This window comes from Sorex fumeus, unplaced genomic scaffold (assembly GCF_029834395.1).
Source record: "Sorex fumeus unplaced genomic scaffold, SorFum_2.1 ptg000008l, whole genome shotgun sequence".
NCBI classification, from domain to species: Eukaryota; Metazoa; Chordata; class Mammalia; order Eulipotyphla; family Soricidae; genus Sorex; species Sorex fumeus.
Genome location: NW_026606065.1, coordinates 81,067,149 through 81,092,103, shown reverse-complemented (window position 1 = coordinate 81,092,103; position 24,955 = coordinate 81,067,149). Strand labels below are relative to the sequence as shown.

The 24,955-nt window shown below is 41.6% G+C and overlaps 1 protein-coding gene across 1 annotated transcript in view; it reads right to left on the bottom strand.

Annotated features, from left to right (window-relative positions):
* The window catches only part of CYSLTR2 (cysteinyl leukotriene receptor 2), a 109,148-nt gene extending 87,147 nt beyond the window's left edge, over positions 1-22,001 (bottom strand). The window contains exons 1-2 of the mRNA XM_056109024.1: positions 21,951-22,001; positions 21,711-21,802 (exon numbers count right to left, since the gene is read on the bottom strand). Of these exons, the coding sequence (XP_055964999.1) occupies positions 21,711-21,802; positions 21,951-22,001 (143 nt within the window). The remainder of the gene's footprint in view (positions 1-21,710; positions 21,803-21,950) is intronic.
* Between the last annotated feature and the right edge of the window lie 2,954 nt (positions 22,002-24,955).

The window sequence follows — 24,955 nt, the reverse complement described above, 5'->3', positions numbered from 1 at the left end:
GTCTTCAATGTACCTTACGGTTTCTGGTCTGATGTTGAGGTCTTTAATCCATTTTGATCTTACTTTTGTACATGGTGTTAGGCAGAGTTCTGAGCCCATTTTTTTGCATGTAGCCATCCAGTGATGCCAGCACAATTTGTTAAAGAGGCTTTCCTTACTCCACTTCACATTTCTTGCACCTTTATCAAAGATTAGATGATCATATGATTGAGGGGAGATGTCAGTGTATTCAACCCTGTTCCATTGGTCTGCAGTTCTGTCTTTGTTCCAGTACCATGCTGTTTTAATTATTACTGCTTTGTAGTACAGTTTGAAATTCGGGAGGTTGATTCCTCCCATTTTCTTTTTCCCAAGAATTGCTTTAGCTATTCGTGGGGGCTTATTGTTCCATATAAATTTCAGGAGTGTTTGCTCCATTTCTTTGAAGAATGTCATGGGTATCCTTATAGGGATGAGTCTGTTAAGTTTTAAACAAGCATGATTAGTAAGGGAACATGTACTTTCATTTATTGATATTCATTTTATAATTTCAGCATCTATGACTAATTATTTATATAACTTATAAAAATATTGAATATCCATGAGATAAATCATTACAAAGCTGTTCATAATTGAGTTTCAGTCATACAATGATCCAACACCCATCCCTTCACCACTGTACATTTTTCACCACCAATACCCCCAGTTTCCCTTCCACCAACCCCTACCCCCAACTCCTCACCTGCCTTTATGGCAAGCACTTATCTTCTTTCTCTCCTTTTGTGTATTATGGTTTGCAATACAGGTACTGAGAGGCCAACGTGTTTGTTTAGGGTGTTCAGTATTTTTATCAGGAAGGTAAGGCAGGAGTAGCTTTTTAAACTGGGTGGCAACTTTGGGGTGTGGACATAACTGCTGAGGCTTCTGGAAGTATGGGAAGGTGGAGGGAGGTAGCCAATCCTGACCCCCCCAACCCCCCCACACACACAAGAAAGCCTGGAGATTTCAGTCACAAAACCTGCATAACCGAATTTTCAGCAGATTATATCTCTGTGAGGTCTATCCCAAGATGGTGGAGTCCAGCCGGGGGCATGACAGCAATTTTGGATTGTGGGAGCAAGTAGCTGCCGGGGGCTCTGCTTGGGTGGGCACCAAGCTGACCTACCCCCCTCTTATCTATCCCCATCTGTTCAGACTTGTGTTGGTCCCAAGATCTAACTGTGGCTTTTGATCTCTCACGATTTATATAAAGGTCTCTGAAGCAAGGTCAATAAATGAGTTTGTATAGATGAGCCAGAGGTGGTTTGTGGGCGTGGCTCCCACATACCTAACTTTTGGCCATTTAATTTCTTGAGAAACTTGGTCCTGAATTGTTAGGGACTGGCCAGAGGCACAGCAGTAATTTGGGGGTATCAGGAAGCCTGAAGGCACATCAGGCTGCTGATGCACTCGCCCCACAGGTACAGGTCGACCTGATGGCAGAACAGCACCCCCTGTTCTATATTCATTAATGTGTTGTCTATCCCTATTTTAAGGAAATTTCAACATTTTAATGAGCCCCTGGTGCTGCCTTTTGTACTGAATGGAGTAAATCAGCCCTGAGAACCAAGTCAGGAAGGAGCAGGTGACTAAAGGACTCTACCACCCTCTGCAGGCTCTGAAAGAAAAGTGTCAAAAGCTAAGAAATAATAAGCCCAAATGAAACAAAGCTGAGAGCACACAGGAGGTGGTATTGGTTAAGCAGTTATTATGTGCCGTGTTCTAACCAATTCCAAATACATCTGATTGCATCCCACAACCTTCCTGGGAGGTCAGCCTTGTGTCCACTGTTGTCCAGTGCTCCAAGAAATTAGTCCCACCCAAGTTCACCCCGCGGGTAGAGAAGTAGAGAGCAAAGGGTATGTGATGGGTGAGGTCACAAGAGCCTGGAGGAGAACAGAAAATGCTGCTAGGCTGCCGGGTGGTGGGGCTGCAGCCAGGCACCAGCCCTAACATGGGAGTAAAGAAATGTCCCTGGCAAGATCTCTCCCTTTAGCTACCACCAGGGGAGCACACACAGGTCAGTCCTAGGTGACTGCTGAGACAGCTCTCGCTCACTATACAGTCATAATGATACGTTAATATCCCAACCATCACAATACTTTAATATCCCAACCACACTGGGGCCAAGTCAGCTGGCCATTCCCATGACAACCCTGAAAGTAGCCAAAGATGGTCAGAAGCGCAGATTCCACCTACTGGGGGAGGAGAGTGGGAGGGAAAAGGAAAGGTGAGAAGGCCGAAGCCATCAAAAGAGGCAAAAACAGAACCTGAGAACTGTTTTGCAGAACTGAGCTGACCAGGGGGCAGTGTAGTTTGGGAGGGGAGGGCATTTGGAGGGGCCCCTGAAGCCATCGTGAGAGTGGTGGAGGAGGTGGTATCAGAACATTGTACACATGGAATCCTATCATTAACAGTATTGCCACTGTAGTGCTTCCAATGAAACAATTTTCATTTAAAAAAAAATAACAAAATGGAGACACACAAAAGAATTTTAGAACGGAGCAGCTTCCTGCAGAGATGCCTCTGGACTTGGCAATAGGTCGATTTCACCGGGCTACTCCAGACGGGAGCAGGTGCTGTCCCTCCACCTGCACTCTAGGAATCCCGGCGTCCACCATCTTCCAGAACGCAATGAGAAGTCCAGGTACCCAGGAGCAGTAACGGCAAACGCCCAGCCTCATGGGATGGAGGATGGCCTGGTCCCTCTCATCTCCTCCTCCTGCACCACCCCAATGGGACCTTGAGATGATGCCCATGAACTGCTTCAGTCAACTACTTAAGCTCCTTAACAGCTGTGATCCAGAGACACAAAAAGAAATCTCAGAACTGAGCAGCTCACTGCAGAGATCTCTCCAGGCCCTAATTATCTAAAATTTTAGAATTCCAGGAGCACATAGCAGCTCTCGAGGCCACGTGGCATCTTATGTTATTCATAACAAGCGATACAAAATAAATTGTTTAGCATTGCCTTTTCGGCAGGCTCGAGCGGTGGTGGGAAATTTTAAATAATAATGGTGGGACTGGTGTTGAAATATTGAATATAATCAAACTAGAGGGAGAGTATTATGGAAATTGTCTGCCACACAGGCAGGGGAAGGGTTGGGATGGGGGCTGGGTAGGATACTGGGGATACTGGTGGCAGAAAATGTGCATGGGTGAAGGGATGAGTGTTTGGTCATTATATGATCGAAACTCAAACATGAAAGGTTTGTAACTATCTCACAGTGATTAAAAAATGAATAAATAAATAAAATTTAAAAATAAAATCTTAACAAATAACCATAAAATTTTAAAATAATAAAATAGAATAAAAAGAGGCCAAACACAGAGTGGGGGGCCCCCGGGATCCCACTCCTTGCATTTGTGGAATTGTCTTTGCTTCTTTCTCTTCCTTAAACACGTTATTCCTGCTGAGTGTTAGCTGCTTCATCTGCCTTCTCTCCTTTTAATTTAATGCTTGCTTTAAGAGATGGTATAATTAAGACCCTTGCCCTGCATGCAGCTGATCCCAGTTCCCTCCCTGACACCAAGTGGTAATCCCTGAGCAGAGAGGCAGGAATAACCCCTGAACACCATGAGGTATTACACCCCAAACCAAAAGTAAATTAGTATTTTATGGTCTCTGTGAAATAATTCTTGGGATACACAAAATTTGGAGCTGAGAAAGGTATGTCTGTCACCCCTTCACGCTTTATCACCAGAGTCCAGGCACATGTGAGCTTTGTGCCTCGTGTCCAGGGCCTGTCAATCATACTGGGGGCCATGAGACTACAGGGGTTTCCTCCCTCTCGTCCCTCACCACCCATGCTCTGTCTCACAGGAAAATCAACATCAGATTTGAGACTGTGAAGTCCGAATCAGATAAGTTTATCCTTCGTCTTTACAGAGACCAGAACATCATTTCCTTCCATCTGAGAGACTTTCCCTCTTCTGTTGCAGGCATTGACTCTTGGTTGCCTTGTTGGTGGTGGCCCAGACTCAGGGTCTTTCCCGGATGGTTCCATTTAGCAAGCGCTGGACTTTGCTGGTGGCATTTGCACAAGCAATGACATCTCCCGTCCCTACACCGCCATTCAGGTGAAGTTACAGTTCGCAGGTCACTTGGATTCCACCTCCTTTTCTACAACTATTACTGACATATTTCTGTGCCAGAGAGGGATTCTGGAGTGCATGGTATGGGGAGGTGGTAATTTGCATCTATATGGAATCCTAACTTAAATGAATTAGTCAAAACACTAAGCTACCTCAACAAATCCTTTTGGGAAAGCAAGAAAGCTAAACCTTGGCATGCCTTGTGGTTAGAAATAATGATTTAGGATCCAACAAATCTCAGCAATGGGCCACTTTTTTTATTATTCAAATGTATTTATTTTTTAATTGAATCCACAGTGAGATACACAGTTGCAAATTTGTTCACGATTGGATTTCAGTCATATAATGTTCCTTTTATCAGTGTACATTTCCCACCAACAATGTCCCCAATTTCCCTTCTGCCCCTGCATACTCTAAGGCAGGCACTTTTCTTCTCTCACTCTCCCTCTCTCTCACTCTTTCTGTCTCTCCGTCCCTCTCTCTCTCTTCCCTTCTCTCTCTCTTTCTCTCTCTCTCTCTCTCTCTCTCTCTCTCTCTTTCTCTCTCATTAAGGTTTGCAATTCAAATAGTGGAAGGTTGTCAGGAATATTCCTTTACAACTTTCTATGCTCATTTCCTCGTGTCCAAAGTAATCATAATTAACATTATTGTCATACTGGTCCCTTCTCTATCCTAACTGCCCTTCACCCCCACACACTTGTAGCAAGCTTCCAGCAATGGATCTCTTTAACTTCACAACCCATCACCTGTAGAAATGATTCTCTATAGGAAGACTCCATTTTATTCCAACAAGGTGATTTTTTCTTTCCACTTTTCCTAACCACCACAATGCCAAAGGAAAAACACCACATGATTTAAAAAAGAAAAAGTTCCCAAAGGCAAAGCTGCAGACCTATGGAACAGGGTCGAATATACTGACATCTCCCCCCAAGCATATGATCATCTAATCTTCAATAAGGAGGCAAGAAATGTGAAGTGGAGCAAGGAAAGCTTCTTTAACAAATTGTGCTGGCAAAACTGGACAGCTACATGCAAAAAAGTGGGCTCAGATCTGTCCCTAACACCAAGTACAAAAGTAAGATCAAAATGGATTAAAGACCTCAACATCAGACCAGAATCCATAAGGTACATTGAAGACAAAGTTGGCAAAACCCTCCAGGATATTGAAGCTAATGGTATCTTCAAAGATGTCACGCCACTGGCCAAGCAAGTGAAAACAGAGATAGACAAATGGAACTATCTTAAACTAAGAAGCGTCTGCACCTCAAAAGAAACAGTGACCAAAATACAAAGACAATCTACAGAATGGGAAATGTTATTCACCGAATACACATCCAAAAAGGAGTTGATATCAAGGATATACAAAATACTGGTTGAACTCCACAAGAACAAAACACCAAACCCCATCAAAAAATGGGGTGACGAAATGAACAGAAACTTTCTCAAAGAAGAAATCCAAATGGCTAAAAGGCCCATGAGAAAATGCTCTACATCATTAATCATCTGGGAGATGCAGATCAAAACAACAATGAGATATCATTTCACAACACAGAGACTGGCCCACATCCACAAGAACAAAAGCAACCACTGTTGGCACGGAAATGGCGAGAAAGGGACCCTCCTTCACTGCTGGTGGGAATGCCGACTGGTTCGGCCCTTTTGGAAAACAGTATGGACAATCCTCAAAAGAATTAGAAATTGAGCTCCCATTTGACCCAGCAATACCACTTCTGGGAATATATCCCAGAGAGGCAAAAAAGTATAGTCGAAGTGACATCTGCACGTGTTTTTTTTATTGCAACACTCTTTACAATAGCTAGAATCTGGAAAAAACCTGAGTGCCCAAGAACAGATGACTGATTAAAGAAACTTTGGTACATCTACATAATGGAGTACTATGCAGCTGTTAGAAAAGATGAAGTCATGAAATTTACATACAAGTGGTACTACATGGAAAGTATCATGCTAAGCGAAATGAGTCAGAAAGAAAAGGACAGACATAGAAAGATTGCATTCATCTGGGTACATAAAGTAACAAAATAGGAGACTAACACCCAAGAGTAGCCGAGATAAGTACCAGGAGGATTACTCCATGGCTTTGAGGACAGCTGCACACGCTAGGGGAAAAGGCAGCTCAGATAGAGAAGGGAGCACCAAATAAAGGGTGTTGGAAGGTTCCTCTTAGAATGGGAAATGCGTGATAAGAGTAGACTATAGACCGACCATGATTGCCACTCAATGTCTCTTTTGCAAGCCACAGCACTCAAAAGGAGAGAGATAACAAAAGGGAATGCCCTCCACAGAGGTAAGGTGGGATAGAGGGATGGGGGATAGGAGGGATACTGGGACTGCTGATGGTGGAGAATGGGCACTGGTGGAGGAATGGGTATTCGATCACTGTATAACTGAAACCCAAGCACAAAAATTTGTAAGTCTACAACTGTGCATCATGGTGTTTCACTAATAAAAATTTAAGAAAAAAAAAAAGAAAAAGTTCCCACTAAAAAAGGGGTTGTTCCAGATGTAACAAGAAACCACGAAAGGAGAGACAGAATACCAAACTTCTTGCAGGTCAGAGCCAACCCAGCAATAATGAATGGACCCCCAGCTCGCAGGCCTTGGGCTTCTCACAAAGTGGGAAGCAGGGAGGAAAGTGTCTCGGTAAGGAAAGGGAGCCTAGAGCAGAAACTCGATGAGACAGAGAGCATCAAGAAGAGAACAGCCACAAGGACTGCAAGGCAGGCAGGGTGCCAGAGCGTGTCACAAATGCAGGCATCTCCACTTTGTTAAATTAAGACCAAATATTTCTTTTACCGTACACACCAAAAGGATTATCAATAACCGATAAAGATTCTGGATTGTTCTACTTTATGAAAGTGTGAGCACCACACACAGAACATACTCCCTGGCACTGCTGCCACTCCCAGCCTACATTTTTACCTTCAGATGGGTTTGGCAGCCCAGAATCCCATCTTGAGAGAAAGATTTATCTAGAGCTTAAGTGATTAGTTTCAGTGATTGCATAAAAATTAACTACAGTCATTTGAAACCTCAAAAAGGGATAGAGAGAGGGAGAGAGAAAGAGAGAGAAAGAGAGAGAAAGAAAGAGAGAGAGAGAGACCCGAATCAAAGCACTGTAGCCCAGCTTTTACCTCAGACTCAAATGGGAAATGGAGGAAATAATACTACTACTTAAAAGCTTCTAGTCACAGCAGAAGGGGATAAGTGATGAAAGTGGCACATTTTCTTTTTTTTTTTAACCTTTTCCTCACCAATTTAATTCTTTGCCAAAAAAAAAAAAAAAAAGCTAAAGCCTGGTCAAACTAGACAAACACAGCCAGAAGGGAGAAAGGAGGATGGCAAAAAGGACCTACTGACAAAAGGCACAGATCTGTTGTGCTCATTCAGAACAAAGCAGTCATGAATGACTGCCCAGTTTCAGTCCTGGGCAGTTTCTTCCCAGATTTGAACCCAACTGGCATGGCTGGGCAGGCCCAAATGAACACGACCCAATTGTATCCAGGATCTGCCTGGGGTCTGACTTTGGTTTTACCAAGGCTGTTTGGTTTCATTTTGTTTTCCTTGCAGTTTGCTTTAAATCTCTCAGTTTATCTTAACTTGATGTAGTATGGACCGATTAATGTTATACCAATTCTTTAAAACAGAATTGATCCATTTTTATTCCATTTTTCTTTTCTCTTAAGCAGTGTGAAAACTACCAATCCTGAAGAGCTATCCCAGTAGACAGGAGAAGCTGCTGGCTTTGGTGAAGCTTACAGAGTCCTGGATGTTTCACAAAGGTATGATCACACTCATTATAGATAATGGTCAATGTGGGAAGAACAGCACTTACCCTACACCCCCACTCAGACTCAGAGTAAGGCAAAAAGAGGGTCACAAGCCAGTACACTGAAGGGATCAGGCTGCTCCGGATGGAGAAATTGTGCTGGCACAAATCAAAATTCAACCATGGGAGTACCTGTCTATGGATGACCTTCTGTCTTCCAGAGATCTTCTAAAATCTTCAAAGTCAATCATCTCCTGAGAGTATCCTTTCTACTTTCCTCATCCCTCACCCCCAGGGGAAAAAACACTGACAGCCACAATTCACTCAGTGGCAGCTCCTCTAGATAATGTCATAGAGATGTGGGGTAGGGACACTTCCCTGAGCCAGACCCAGAACTCAGTTCAACAAATGGATACTGACTGTGAGGAATCAACTTAAGATGTCCCTAGTCACAACAATGAGCAACTTTGCAAGAATCACAGATATTTATACTTTCTGCTGCTCTGGGGAAAATGTGTTCCATTTTCAAATGTCAAGCCCTGATATATTAGCTTCTGTGATAAAACTTGTACGTATGGCATTTAATCATCCCTATGTGAAAGAAAAAATGGCTGAGCAGACAGTCCAGATTGTAGTGGAATACATGCTTCTACTCAGTACAGGAAGTATGTTCCTGAAAGGAGAGCTCTGCCTTCTGAGACAGATGGAACTGAAGACAAAACTGAGTGGTCAATGTGTTCTGTCCTTGAATAAGAATAGGAACAGGATTTAAGTCCACAGGTCATGTTTTGAGGTAGACTGATTTATCAGTGGAAGTGTCTGACAAGTATCAGTAACAGTCTGGATCAGAAATGCAGGTTGTGAAGCTTGTCATTGAAATATCATGAAACAGCTCTCCCAGTTCCATGCATCATAATTACCCTAGAAACCTCCTCATTGTGGTTTTTCTCAGAGAAAAAACAGAAGCAAACTCAGCCATCAACAAAAAAATCAGCCAACAAAAACATCAAGAGACCATGTATTGCAGCAACATCGAAACCAGTTGGTTTGTTTTTTCCTTGCAATCTTCCAGTTGGATTTTTATGGTTTTTTTTTTTTAAATCTCTGTATATGGTCAAGCTATAGAATATTATTTCATTAAAGTCAAAATATGTTTCCTTACCATGCCAGTCAAACTCAACTTCAGACAGACAAGTGTGTTCTTGTAAGCAAATCATAAGTGGGGTTGGAGGGGTTCTGTGACCACAGATCATAAGGTTAGAGAAGAAACTAAGGTGAAAACTCATGTTTCTGCCTTCTGGTATAGGCTCTCTCCACAGTTCTGTTGTTTCTGAGTCCAGAGAAAATTTAGGGGGAGTTTCCTGCTCAATGTCAGTTTCTATCACTTGGCCATTATACACAAATCCATCCATCCAACCATCCATCCATATATCCATATACTTACCTAGTCCAAAATCATATATAGACTGAATATAGAGAAATACAACAGGTGTTAAGATATTTTCCTTGCATCAAGGTGACCCTTGCTTGATCCCTGGCACCACCTATATTCCCCCAACAAGTGTTAGGAGTGACCTCTCAACACAAAACCAGGGGAAATTCAGATGTGACCTGAACCTCCCCACAAAACAAATATTTACTAGGACCCATTCTGTTCCAAATGTTCTAAGAATCAAAGCATTGGAGCTAGGAAAATACATAAGAGGCAACTGCTGCCCTTAGATGTTCATAACTCAGTGGTATACAAATCAGGCCCATACACAATCACCTGTCTGCCAGACTGAGATTTGAGCTAACCAGAATAAGGGCTTGGGAAAAATAGATAATAGGGACAGAATGGGAAGGGGTGTGGAGAGAAGAGGCCAATCCAACCAGAGGCATGAGAGTAAAGCACCAATGGTTCTCTGGAGCATGATGAGGCCACGTTGCCTGGTCCCAGCAGCATATATAGTAGATGGGCTGGATAACAGAAGGAAATCAGCAAAAATATCAGATTCTGGTAGCCAGAAGATACTACAAGAGAAAAGGCACCTGCTTGCATGTGATTAAACTTCTTTCAAGTTCTTGACACCACAAGTAGTCTCCTAATACGATCGTCAACAATAGTCTCTAAGCACAGAACCAGGAGTAAGTCCTGAACACTACTGGGTGTGGTCCCCAAACGAAAAGTAAGATTCTGTATTTCTGTGACCCCTTGGTTGATCCCACCCCTCAGCAAATAAGAGATGGACTGGCTAAGGACATGAAGCTGCCACCAGACTTGGAATGTTGGGATACTCCAAGAAATGCAAGAAATAGCTCTTCTGTCTGAGCTGTGAGTCAATTCAGTATAATTTGTATGATCGACTCCCTTTTCTTGTGTGTTTCTGAAATGCTCCTTCTGTCCAGTCTGCTTCAAAGACCTCCCAGGGAGTTCTGCCTCCTCCATCCTTCAGTGTGTTGGGGTAACATCAAAAAGCAGTTAATGTTGTTGTTGTTGTTGTTGTTGTTCTTACAATCTTCCAGTTGGGTTTTTATGATTTTTTTTATCTCTGTTTGTGGTCAAGATATAGAATATTATTTCATTAAAGTCAAAATATGTTTCCTTACCATGCTTCAAATGTGCTTATCTCTGATTATTCACATACTCTTCTGTGATTACACCTTCCTGCTGCTCCTTCCCATGAAATTAATCAGGAATACATTTACACTTGATAATGATCTGCTTTGTTGGCTCTGTGACTCCTGTTAATGAGATTCCTGTTGCCTCCCAACATGTGACCCAAGCTCATATTAGCCCTAGAGATGGTTGAGTTCCAACTCAGACCCCACTTAAGACAAAGGCTGGACACTGAATAAACTCTAAGGAAAGTCCACTGTGGGTAGAAAGTTATGAGGAAAATGTTGTGAAGCCTCCATTGCTGATTTCCAAACTAAACCCCTGATTACTGTATTAACTCCCAGAGTGAAAACTATGTATCCAAATGTTAACCCTAAAACTTTAAATTCATCTTTACTTCATTTAAGTGCTATTTAGTGGCAAAACAGGGTTACTGTGGGTATTCATTTTTTTAAAAAATATCTTTTATTTCTTTTTGTATTCTTTTTAAAAAATTTATTCAGTTACTGTGAAATTGCAAAGTTATTCATGACTGAGTTTCAGAAGTACAATGTTTCAATCTCTTCACCTATATCCACTTCTCTCCACCAATGCCTGCCCCTCAACTGTTAAGAGTTTTGAATTCAAAACTCATGGAATTCTGTAACCAACGTGGGTAAAGAATTTGAGAACTGTTGTCCGTTATATCTGAAATGCCTGAAATAAAGAGTTTTCTTTTTCATTTGAGAAAGTGGAATAAGTAGTAACAGGAATAAGTAGCCAGTAGAAACAAAGACATAAAGAGATATACGCTAAAGAACACTAGTTAGAAGTATCAGAGAAGAACATAGGGCTGGAGAGAGAGTAAGGGATTAAGATCCCTGCCTTACACATGGCCCATCCCTGAGTAGTGCAAGATGTGATCCCAAAACAAAACCAACCAAAATCAGAAAAGAGAAGAGATGATTTATCTGTGAATAGTATACCTATGATATAATGTATTTTTTAAATTCTGAGGGATGGAAAACGCATGCTTATCTTGGTGAGTAAAGTAGTTCCAAATTATGAATTACTTAAAATAAATGGAAGAAACAAATTTTTTAATGGCTAAGAACATGAGAACATTTTAAAATCCCTTATGGATTCCCTAAATAAAATACAAGATACTTAGTTATATTTTATTTTAGAGATATAGCAAACAGTTTTTTAGTGTAAGTGTATGCCCCAGATATTGTATGTTTAAGATGTATTTATTGTTTATCTGAGGTTCAAGTTCAACCGGACATCCTGCATTTTTAGTTACTAACTCTGACAAACCTACTATTACAGGAATAATGAAGATTCTCATCAAAATTGGCATGGGAATGGCATTTGAAACATAAGAGAAAGGTCAATGAAAGGTCATCCAACAAACACCACAAAGGGTTTTTATAGAGGATGTTGGAAAAACATGCTGTAAAGCTTTAACTTCTCACTCCTATGAAAGACTGGCTTTGTTTCTCAGCAGGCTAGAGGCTGCCCTCACTAACCTCAATTCATAGTCAAATTGGAAAACTCCTGGAATAGAACTAGTTTCCATGGGAACACTATGGTTGCCAAACACTCAAGTGCCTGAGCTCAGAACAGGTACTCAGTGAAGAAGGGCAGGTTGGGAGAAAGGCTTGATAGAAGAATTCTCTAAACTTGGATAGAAGTAACATACGGACTTTGATGGAGAGTCTTGGGCACTTTGGTGGTGGTGAGGTGAAGTCATTTTGCACCTCAAAAAGTGTTAGTTAACACTTTTGTAAACACAATACCCAAACTATAATAATTAAACATTCTAATGAGTTTGCCAAGGGATATGGGGCCTTGACAGATTGGTGAAGGCACTCTGACACTGCTCATGTGTATCGAGTTGAAATATCATATGCCTGAAAGTCAATTATTAACCATATTACAAACAAGTGCCTAAATAAAAACTGGGAGTCAAAAAGAAAAAAATATAAAAGGGGGGGAAGAATTAAAATTTTAAAATTCTGAGCCCAGGAGAAAGTACAGGGTACCCTGGTCCAATTCCTGGTCCCATATGATCCAACAAGCATTGTCAGGTGCCGCTTTGGAGATCCCTAAGCACTGCTGGGGTGGCCCTTTTATTTCCAGCTCAGCAGAGTCTAAGCAACACCAGCTTTTTGAGGTCTTTCATTGAATAGATGACTGTGGGCTGAGAACTGGATGCTCAGGCATTTTGAATACTGGTTGGGAGCCTCCTCTCCTGCACTGCCAAGAAAAGAGCAAATCTGCAGGAAAAGTCACTCAATCGGTTCACAGCAGAACTGAGACTTGCTAAGAAATAGTTGTGTTTCGCTTTATGCCTCAGCAACATTTCTATACGGTATTTTTTTTTTGGTGGCGGGAGGTTAGCTCATGGAAAAGCACCTGTCTTGCAAGTGAGAGACTGCCAGCTTAATACCTGGCCCCACCCAACATTATCTGAATATGATCACTGATATCACTGCCCACAGCCATTTCCAGAACCACAGCAGAAGATGCAATCCTTCATTTTTGTGAACATATCAACTAATGTTTACAATACTCCCTGCCACCTCAAGTGTGGGTGTGAGCATTGCAACCCAGTGCAGCCCCTGGGGAGCAACACAACTAAAGGTTCAAGCACCATAGGCAAGTATGTGCACCCTCAGTCACTGCAACAAGGCAAGAAGGAGGAAATAAGAATTGTTTTTAAAGAATTTGTTTTTCTGTGCCTGCCATAGGGGCAAGCTGGTTGATGGGAGTGGGGAGTGGCAGGAGGGATATGGCGGATATTGGTGGTGGGAAATGTATACTGGTGGAGGGATGAATATTTGAACATTGTATGACTGAAACCCAATCACGAAAGCTTTGTAACTATATCTCACAGTGATTCAATTTAAAAAAAAAAAGTCTTACAAATCACAAAACAACAGCAACAAAAAAGAATTTGTTTCTCATTAAATAGCTAAGGCTTTCATTCTTACAGGGTAACATAAAATCACATTTTAGAGAAACATCATTCATTTGGAGGGAGGAGAAGGGGAAGTGAGGTGTGGCCACACCTGCCTGTGCTCAGGATTTAGTTCTGGTTCAGGGACTACTCCGGCAGTGCTCAGAACATCGAACCTGACACTCCTCACCTGTCTTTCCAGCCCAGAGATGTAATTCTTCATGCTTTGTGTATCATTTATATTAGCCCTTATTTCTTAATCCCTTTCATCCAAGTTGGCTTGTTTTAGAAAACCACTAAGCTACAGACCCAATCCAACTTTTTTCCTATTTATTTTTCAGATTTATATGTATAAATGAGCTTGATTTTTGCCAGTTGAGGTATAATTTAGATGGTACATGGCCACCACTTAAATCTCAGCTACACATCTAGAAGAGATTAGAATATGCTTATGGAAGTTTTTCTGCTTATTTTATTGTCTTTGTGTCTTGGATAAAATTTGGAAGTAACCTGGTACATTTTAGAGCTACCCAAATCAATAAACACTCAAGGTCTTGAGCATATTATTTTCTCAGGAGAGGAAGTGAAAGGAATGCATGAACCCAGACAAAGTTTCCTGCTTTCTCTTTCATGCCCAGTGCACCACTGCTGAACTCAGTCTCTCTTTACTAGAAGGCCTCAGACCTTTAAAAAGGCCACCAAAGTATCCTCATCCATGTCAAAATCCCTGATCACACTCCTAACTCCTTTTTCCTCACTGACACCTTTTGCTGTAACTTCAACAAAAGCTACCAAGCTTCAGAAGTCGTTCTTTCCCTTTGGATGTGTGAAGAGATGCTCTGATCTGAGAAAACTGAATGTATGTGTACTTGGAGAGTGTAAGTTATAAATTCACATAGCAATAGGATGGGGTGGACCTGGGGTCTAAACTGCTTTCCAAATATTTCTACCCGCTCCATACCAGATATTGAACTAAACAATTGGTAAAGATGGGGTGACTTTACTTCTCTATCCTCGAAGGGCATTGTTAAAAATCAACAACAACAAATCAAGAACTAACTCAGGCTAGCTTGCCTTGCATATGTGAGGGTCGTGGTTTGATTCCCGGCATCACACTTTCCCCAGAGTATTGCTGGGAGGGATGCCTCAGCACTGTGCAGAATACCCCCCCACACACAAAAAAAAATTTTATTATGCCTCCTGGGTGTTTTATATTCATCTCATTCCACATCTTCAATTTCCGTGTGTGCTTCCTAAAATTGGTGGTCTGAGAATGTACCTGTGGGACTCACTCCATAGGTGGCCTTCATGTCCTGTTCACACTTCCCTATGAGAACTACCCTTCTTAGCACAAGGAGGATCTACATCTCTTACCGTCCCACATCTCCTTGCAGCTCCTGTGTGTGTTGGTGTGCACCCAGCAACAGCATACTGAGGACAGTTCAGATCTAAGAGAAAAATTTCATATCAGTGAAGCAAAAGGAACGTTCTCTAAGGAAACCCTCACAGGCACCCATGGTTACCTATAACTCTGCTAGCACACACCTGCTGCAAACTAGGATGCAAAGGGCACAAATGCTGCAAGAAGAAGAAGAAGAAGAAGAAGAAGAAGAAGAAGAAGAAGAAGAAGAAGAAGAAGGAGGAGGAGGAGGAGGAGGAGGAGGAGGAGGAGGAGGAGGAGGAGGAGGAGGAGGAGGAGGAGGAGGAGGAGGAGGAGGAGGAGGAGGAGGAGGAGGAGGAGGAGGAGAAGAAGAAGAAGAAGAAGAAGAAGAAGAAGAAGAAGAAGAAGAAGAAGAAGAAGAAGAAGAAGAAGAAGTCTTATTTAATAGAAAGAAATCAAGTCATATTTCTTTCTATTACATTTCTATCTAGTTTTTTATTGGTTAGACAAGACTAGTTTGCTCACAAATTGACAGAAGGCATCTTTCATAAATTAGATGAGTTCAATCTGTGACAAAGGCACAGGTAAAAATATGGTAAAGGTAACTTTTTATTGAATGAATTGTAAGTCATTTCAATGTAAGGGCCAGTAAGATAATACAGCAAGCACATAGAACACTTGCCTTGCACGCAGCAGAACTAGATTCCATCTTCTGCACCCCATAGGGTCCCCTGAGCCCACCAGGAGTGATCTCTGAGTACACAGCCAGGAGTGAGCCCTGAGCACCGCCAAGTGTGGCTCAAAAGCAAACAAAACAAATTTGTTATATGTAAACCTGAAAATGTGTAAGTGGCCAGGTCATTGTTCTCAAGTATCTTAGGAGATGTGGGACTAATTCTGAAGACCTTGAGCTGTCACCATCTCTTCCAAGTAACCAAGTATGGTGTGTGACCAACTGCTGAGCTGAGAGTTTCCCTGCAGGGGGCAGCATTGGTAAAATGTTACAAGCCAGTAAAAAAATTTTTTCACCCAGTTGTTTTCTAAACTTTCCTCTGCTGCCTGCAAGCAACGTTAGTTAGAGCAAAAATGAGCTTCAGCAGTTTGGGTCTTGAAGTGAGAGTAGCTGCTTGTCGAAAGCAAAAACACTACAAGGACCTATTTGTCAGGTACCCAGGTTTTAGGATCAAGGAGTATAATTTTCTGCTTTTTAGTTTGTTTGCTTTTAGGTTTTGCTTTGTTTTACCAATTTTATTATTTCCGAGTGTCTATTTATCCCAGCACCAAGCGAGTATCCCCAAATTCTTTGTTGGATGAACAGCCACAGTGATTTCCAACAGCACAGGGAAGCTTTCGTTTGCACATATACAGGACAACTGCAGATCTGCAAGACTCTGTGTCAGGGCACACATTGTCCCTGAAACCCGCCTCCATCAAACTGCTGAGCCTGCCAGTCCTCCGAAAGGGCAGGCACCATCTAGAATTAAAAAGGACTTTGGCATTGGCTGCCATGAAACAATCTGAATATAACTGCAGCTGTTTACCATTCGCAGTGGGGCCAGGAAATCATGTCCTGATGCCATTTCATGAAGAAAAATCGTAGCATTTCCTCCTAGCGAATTAATCATTGACAGTCCTTGAATGAGTGGTCACAGTTTTACATGTAAAGCGCAGGTTAAAGTTCATCACACTCCAAGGTTCACAAACAGCACTGTGGAGGCAGAAACTGGGAACTTCTCTACCAGACACAACAAAAGGGAGACAAGGTTGAAAGAAAAATCATGAAGTCATGAGTTTTGAGCCGGGCTACCAATTCCCCTTTTCCAACAGTATACCAATTCTCCTTTTCCAACAGTATATCAACTCCCTGTGGAATGCCCTCTCAAGGCGCCAGTCAGTGGCTTCACGCTTCCCCTTCTGGATGGAAAACCGCCGTCAGGCAAATGTTAACATCTGGGGTGTGTGTGTGTGTGTGTGTGTGTGTGTGTGTGTGTGTGTGTTTGTGTGTGTGAGTGTGTGTGTGTGAGAGAGAGAGAGGGAGAGAGAGAGGGAGAGAGAGACAGAGAGCAACAGAGAGAGATAGAGAGACAGAGAAAGACAGAGTAAGAGAGAGAGAGTTTGGGAGGGGGAGTCCTTGGAAATTTGAACATTGATTTCCTTGCAATGGAAAAATAAGGTTCTAGAAGGCATTACAAAGTCTTGGAAGGAGACAGTTTTCAGAAGGGGGTGCTTTGCAGCTGCTGCTGAGCCTGTCAGGCTGGTGTGAAAACAGCATCAAAAGTTCCAGCCCACCCTCCCCCCAACTTGCCCTGCAAGCAAAGTTGGTGCTTTCAAAGGACTGAAAGCTAGAGCTGCAACATACATCAACAAAAAACAGAAGGTTATTTTTTACCGCCAGTCTTCTTGCTTCTTCTAGAATTGGAAGTGTATCAGAGTACTTATATACGTACATGTGAGTATATCATACATACTAATAAAATAAGTAATAAACAACATGTAACTTCCTATACATGATATGTACAAACTATCAGTATATGAATTATACACATGAGCTATCACATAATTAACTACTAATGTAAGGCTTATTGTATCAGGAATCAGATATCATCTGCTAGGAAAGAATAACCTCATCATTACAAAGGCACAGTGTTATTGACTAAAATCCCATATTCGCATAACATTTTCTAGAGCAGCAAATACCTCAAGGGTGTGGGCTCTCCTACAGAGGCACAGGCAGACTAGTCATGGGAAGTGAAGGCTGGGAAGTAGGCTAAATTGATAAAGTCAATAACGTCACTTTGCAGTTGAATCTACAGCAGACAAGTGTCCATGCTACATGACATCAAGACTTTAACCCTATTACTTCTTATTCTCAGGGACACGGACTAATCATATTCCTGATCCACTGGAATCTAAATTGATTATTCAGTCCCTGGAATATTCCAGATGAAACCACTGGCTTCCCAGATCCTCCAGAATTTAACACCAAGACCCTGATACCAACACTCAATGTACTCTATACCCTTCACTCTCATCCCTCCACATCATATGCTGAAATGATAAGCCTAGGCATGATGGTTTTTGGACATGGAGCCTTTGGGAGCAGGCATTTTTTTTCTGCATGGCCATAAAAATGGAACCATCATAAATGTTATCTTTTTTAAAAAAGAGACTCCTTCATCCCTCCACACATGATGGCAAAGTAAGAAGCTCTTCTTTGAAGAAGTAGAAAGCAGGGTCGGAGAGATAGTATGGGATAAGGCACTTGTCTTGCCGGTGGCTGAATTCAATTCCATCCCAGCAGCACATATGGTTCTCTGAGCACTGCCAGGAGGAATCCCTGAACCAGAGCCCAACAGAAAGCCCTGAGCACCACTGGGTATGACCAAAATCATACTGAAATAAAGAGGCAGACTCTCTCCAGAAACAAGATCTGCTAGCACCTTAAAATCTTCAATTTTCTAGCTTCCAGAACTCTGAAAAATAAATTTCTTTTGTTTCAGTCATACCACCTAGGGTATTTTTGTTTTAGCGACCCAAATGGAAGAAGACAGAGGACAAGGCAGAGTTTAATTTATGCACAAGCTTCAGGGCTCCAGAAATTAATTCTGTCGTATTTGTTCATAGTACTGAAGAATATGATACTGAAGGCAGCTACCAGGAAATGGGAAAACTGGCGGTTTAACGGAAAGTTAGTTTACTATTAACTGGAAAACATATCATCAAAAGGAGGTGCTGTGTGGGTGGTTTGTAAATAGGGCAGATGCAAGGAAGGCCCAAGGGGAAGCGGCTTGCATCCGTGTTTGGTGATATTGTTACTGATTGTTACTGACCTCCCTTACAGCTTGTGTGTGTGTGTGTGTGTGTGTGTGTGTGTGTGTGTGTGTGTGTGTGTGTGTTGCTGGAGGGGCCTGTAGTGTCAGGGGCTTCCCAAGCAGCGTTCAGAAGGTCCCAGGCCCCACCAGCAAATTTCAGCCTATTAGGCTGTCAGTTCGATGCAAGGGTCTGAGGATGATGCAATGCCTGCAATGCCAGGGGTACTCATACCACTCCCGGTGGGCTGAGGGCCTCCAGCACTGCTGAGGTCATGCTCTGGGGAACATGTGGTCATGTGGTTCTGGGAAAAAGAACCCAGACTGGGCACTTGTTAGGCATGTCCCTCAACAGGGGCACTTGGTCCTGGCCCCCTCTCTTTCTTTCCTTACATTTTTTCCCCTCTCTTACTTTCTTACCTGGTCTCCTTATAGTCTCAAAGAAGTCTGAAAATCACCCAAATTCTTAAAATAAAAGCAATTTAATTGTAACATCCTTTAGAAAAGTGATACAGATCTAACAATAATTTTAGAAGGCAGCGAGGATTTTTCTCAGCAAATGTTAACAAAGTAATTTAATTCACCAATGTCCAGTAATCACATAATATGATACGGTACACATTTATAATTGTGGTATATAAACAAACATTCTATAAATAACTATAAAATCTGGAGAGAGAAAACATGCTTATGAACAAGACCTCCAGTTACTCCTAAGCGTTTCCTATATGTATGTTACATCATTCATTTTCTTAACAGTCATGTGAGAAAACCATGGCTGAGACAAGGATTGGCTGATGTCCGGATGCAAATAAGATTAGACGGGATAAATTTGAATCTGTTGAGTCAGAAGCGTGTGTCTTTTGCTTACTACCTCAACTTTTCCCTGGATAGGTTCAGTAAATGATTGTTGCTGTTTTCACTTCCATGAGATCCACAACCATCCCCACACCCTCACCTTCCCCTCACACACACACATAAAGGAAAGAATAAAGTATATCATATCCTGGAACCGTGCATCCTGTTGGTATCAGCTCTTGCAAATAAATATCATTGGCAAATACAATACATCATGGTTATAAGTGATTTATTGCAGCAGGGTCTTAAATAACAATCTTTCACTTAATCTTTTATTTTGCAATACTGCAGTGAACAAGGACAATTCTGGTAGATGTTGAACAGAAATGACCGTGACAACAATTTGAAGACTTGCTTTTATTAGATAGTTTCCTCTTAAAGTTCCAGTTTCAAAGGACCGGTTGATGACAATAGATGAAGACATACTGTATTTCCATCTGTGAGTTTCCTTTTGGGGGAAAAGGAAGATAAAAAGGGAGAGAAGAGGTCAGTAGCTAAAAGGACTTTGAAATCTTTGACATGTGTCCACCTCTCCCTTGTTTAAAGTATGTTCAAAGAGAACATGCTTTGGGGAGAAAAAGCCAGCCCCAAGCCTGGGGGGGTTACTTCCTTCAGAGTGACATATGATTTCCCTACTCATGGCTTCAGAATTACAAGTTCAGGTGGTCTGCCTCATTCTGGAGACCCCTTAGCAGGACAGCTGTGTGAAATAATCCACTGTTCTGCAAAGGTAGAGAATTTTGAATGTTGGCCAAGCTCACACTGAGTTGCTTTCCTCTTTTCCGGCAGGGTAACTAAGTGCCCTCACTCCGGGGATTCTGATAGAGTGGCTTCCTGGCCAGATGTTTCTCATCCACACCTGTGGACCTAAGGAAATCAAATATGATCTCAACAGGCGTGGACTTCACTTCCTTCCCATCATTGCCCTTGAGATGTGAAAATTGAATGATTATCCATATCAGCACCATCCACCAAAACAAGCAAGTCAGGGAGGGGACCTTCCTCACTTTTTGATCACCAATTCATATGAGTCCCTTCCTGGCATGCCAGCTCAAAGGAAAGGTCACCCATCAAGGGAAGTGCTTTCTTACAGTACAGGGCGCTTGAGTTTCTATCATAATGGCTTATCCAGAAGTAGACAGTCTTCATCCTTTAGGGAAAATCCCAGAGTCTGTGGCAATGAAGCCTGTACTCTGTAGATTTTGGAATTAGTTTATCCCAGACCATCAGAAAACTGCCTTTGCAAGCTACATTATCTTTGTACCCTACAAAAGTGCTGTTTATAAATTACTTTCTTACAGGCTGCTTTTTTTTTCTTTTTGGGTCACACCTGGCATGTACAAGGGTTATTCTGGTTCTGCACTCAGGAACTACCCCTGGCAGTGCTCAGGGGACCATATGAGATGCTGGGAATCGAACCTGGGTCGGCCGCATGCAAGACAAATGCCCTACCCACTGTGCTATTGCTCCAGCCGCAAGGCTGCTGCTTTTTGCATACAGGAGCATTATATCCCCTATAGAAGTGTTTGTATGATAGCAAAAAACACTTCGATAGGTGCAACAGAGAATGTGGCAAGAGCAGATGCAATTACTGATATTTTTTCTCAGACCCCTTCATGTGTATTTCTCCTGAGTATTTTCTCTTCTGAGTATTATTATGACACTTGTAATATACAGAATTCCTCTTGGCTTCAGATTTAAGATGTTCAAAGCCAAAATTGTTGCCCCCTTTCATCGACTTCTTCTGCAATTTGTAACTTTAATTTCTCTACTTCCTGCATATTATTCTTTTATTTTCCTACCCAAGCTTTTCTTTTTGCCCTGGTTGCTTTAATTATAAATTATTTATCACATTGAATGTATTCTAAAGGATCCCTATAATATTTTAAAGTATCTCTGTATTATTATAGCATCTAATTGAACTTAAATATAAGTCCAAAACTCTCAATAGAATAAAATTGATCTCTCACTTATCTGAACTCAATGCTACTTAATGATTGCCTTGCAAGTGGGAAATCTATGAACCTAAGTTCTAAGACCTGACATCCTCAACATGTGACTATGAGAGGTACAAAGGTAGTAAGCACCTCAGATATTTAGCCTTTTCAATCTGGAAACCACCCCCACTGTTTTCTCTCACATTCCTAGAATTAGTAACCTACATACAAAGTTGCTGGTAAATTGTTCCCAAATGGGCAACCACTGTCCCAAAGCAGCCCTACCTGGGAGGAGACCATGAAATCTTGGTGGTCAGCTTCTTCTCTGCCACACTCTCTAAGGCATTTCTTGGAACATGAATATTTAACTTAATAGACTTCCAACAAAAAGGACAAAAAGGACTTCTTCGGCTATTCTATCAAAGAACAACTTTATCAAACTGTAAATACCCAAATTCTGAAGCTCCATGGCTGAACTCTGTGGTGGGTATTGTATGTATTGCAGAAGTGAGTCATAGTTCTCACCTTCAAGTTGATGACCTTGTCCTGGATATATCTTCCACACTCTGATTTCATGGTTCAGTAGCAATGTGGCAGCCTTCAGAACTGCTATGTGGTAAAGATATCAATCTATCAGGTTCTTTCCCTGCCCCCTCAAACACTGCAAAGGGATGTATCAAATGCATCAAGAGCTAACTCAGTATATGTAATAGAAGAAATCACTTATGTAACTACCTTTAGTGTTCCCAGTGGAAAACAAGAATTCTTCATTTCTCATATTCACACAAAATGGCCTTGTATAAAGAATATAATTTCCTTTTGCCTTGACTCCTAGCCTATGAATTGGAGATAATGATATTTTCTTACCTAAATTGGTTATTTCTTAGTATATAGAGGAAAGGCCTTTTGTGAGCAGAGTGCATCACCATCATCCCAGCCTTCATCATCATCATCATCATCATCATCATAATGTTTCTTTCTTTCTTGAAACAACAGGGCCCACACCAATCGCCTCCCCCCAAATTTTGCTAGAAAAATCCCAAAATGTTATGTCCATCTCCTTGCATTTTGCTTTTGCATAGGACTGGTTTGTTTGTGGGGCTGGGGATTAGGCTCCAGGCTAGGCTGCATGTCATGCCCTTAACTCCTCACACCCCAGATTGTGAGGAAAGCCCCAAAGTTCTCCCCTATCTCTGTTACTTGTGTCTTTGGTTTGGACTGTTGGGTTGAAAGACTGTGGGGCAGGCACTCAGGGGGCTGCAGTTGTGCCTCTTGCAAAGCTTTGCTCGCAAAAATTGGGAGGGGAAAGGCACTAGTGGAGGCCCATGGCTGCTTGCTTGCTTGCTTTTTCTCTTTCTTCATTACTCCTGGCGAGCACTCTTTACCTAGTGGGTATATGACCCTGACCGTCACAACAACATTAACAGAGAAATGAAGGATGAGGAGGAAGTGATGAGACATAGAGTCAGTCTTCCAGTGCCCAATATAGCAATTTCCTTTTTTTTCTAAACTGCTCCCACCAAAGATGGATAAATTTTTAACTATAATTTTTATTTAATTGTTGGGCCATGATTTATAAAGTTATTAATAACTGAGTCTTAGGCATACAATATTCTAGCACCCATCACCACCAGTGTCAGTTTTCCTCCCACTCCCCCTGCCCTGTCCCCTCACCTGCCACCTTGCTGGCACACTTCAAAACTCAGTGGTTGTAGTTTAGATCTCATGTTCAGTATTGTTGAGTCTGTACTTTGGTTATATAGATATACCAACATGGATAACTTAATTTCTATTGTTGGTGAGAAAATTAAAAAGTAAAAAAATACAGAGAGCTCTTTTCATCCAGTAATCTTAGAATAGATTCATGCAAACAAACATTAATCTAAGCAGGGAGATAGCTTCATGATCTGACGTAGGCTTTGTATTCAGGGACCCTGGTTTCAAGTACCAACAGCCCATGGTTCCTTGATGGAACCAGTCACACTGCTAGGAGTGACTCTTGTGTATTGACCCAGGAGTAACCCCCAAATACCAATAGGTATGGCTCCAAAACAAACAGAAATATTAATGGACTTCATGCTTTTTACAAAGCATAAATAATAAACTTAATTATAAAAGCCAACCTGTAAAATGATGAGTCATAAGTCCCAAGTACCTACAACTGTTCTTGGCATAGAGTAGGTAGATTTATATTCTCTATAAAATATAATCACAATTCTAGCTATTCCAAAAAGAAAAGACAGAGAAAACAGAAAGGAAATAATCTATGGTAATTTCCAAAACTGAAGAAAATATCTAAAGATACAGATAAATGAAAGAGAAACAGTCTCACAAAGCATGTTGTTTAGAGGTGCAGAAAACCAGCAATAAAAAGAAGGTCCTGCTGTTGCCGTTAGCACCATTTCTACACATTGGCCCAGGATTTATCATGCCTGATACAAAGCTAACCTCCAAACATTGATGATTCCTCTGCAGATCTAGGTCCCATGTTACCCGCACCCACCTGTCCCAAACAGGCAGCAGCTGCATACAGAGAAGCTTGAAAACCCTCAGACTTTTGCCCTTCATGCTATTTTTCAACCATAGACCTGGGACCCATATGATGCAAATCTATAGTCCAATTCCAAACTGTAGGTATGTGTATCTACCTATATGCAGGTATTACTGCATGCATATCTCATGTTAGAACATGTGAGATGCAACACTTCTAATTCTCAAACAATATGCACCCATAAATCTCAGATAACTCAACAAAATATCTAGTTGGAAATTCCCTTATCATTCTCGAATAGCATTACATGGGGAGGAAAAAAAATCTGAACAACAGAGGTATTATTAGTAGCCTCTGGTATAAATAACTGAACAGATCAGTACTTAAATAATTGGGAATCTAAACCTCCACCATTAACACCCATAAAACCTGGAAAACAACGAGGAAACAAAGGAACTCAGCTTTAGGGCAAATAAGGATAGAAACCCAGCAACATCCTCAAACCTATCAAACTCTCAAGCCCAGTTGATGAGGACCTCAAATCAATGCTCACTGTATTGACAACAGAAATTAAGCAAGGACTGACAAGTGAAACTTAAGCAAGAAATTCAATCAGCTCAAAGAAGAACTGTTTCAGATGATGAGACATTTCATACAAACGGAATTGAAGGAGCTAAAGAACACAATAGCAAGCCATAGTAGCAGATTTCACAGGGGGAGAATCGATCTTCAATGAACTTGAAGAAAGAAATACAATCTAACATTGATAAAGTGGTCCTGTCACTGTCCTCCTGTTGTAAATCAATTTTCTCGAGCAAGCACCAGTAATGTCTCCATTGTGAGACTTGTTGTTACTGTTTTTGGCATATCAAATACATCAGAGGTAGCTTTCTAGGCTTTGTTGTGTGGGTGGGATACTCTCAGTAGCTTGCCTGGCTCTCTGAGAGGAGGGAAGGAATCAAACCCCGGTTGGCCGCGTGCAAGGCAAACACTCTACCCGCTATGGATGAGAATGTAAGTTACTTAACGAAAGACAAGA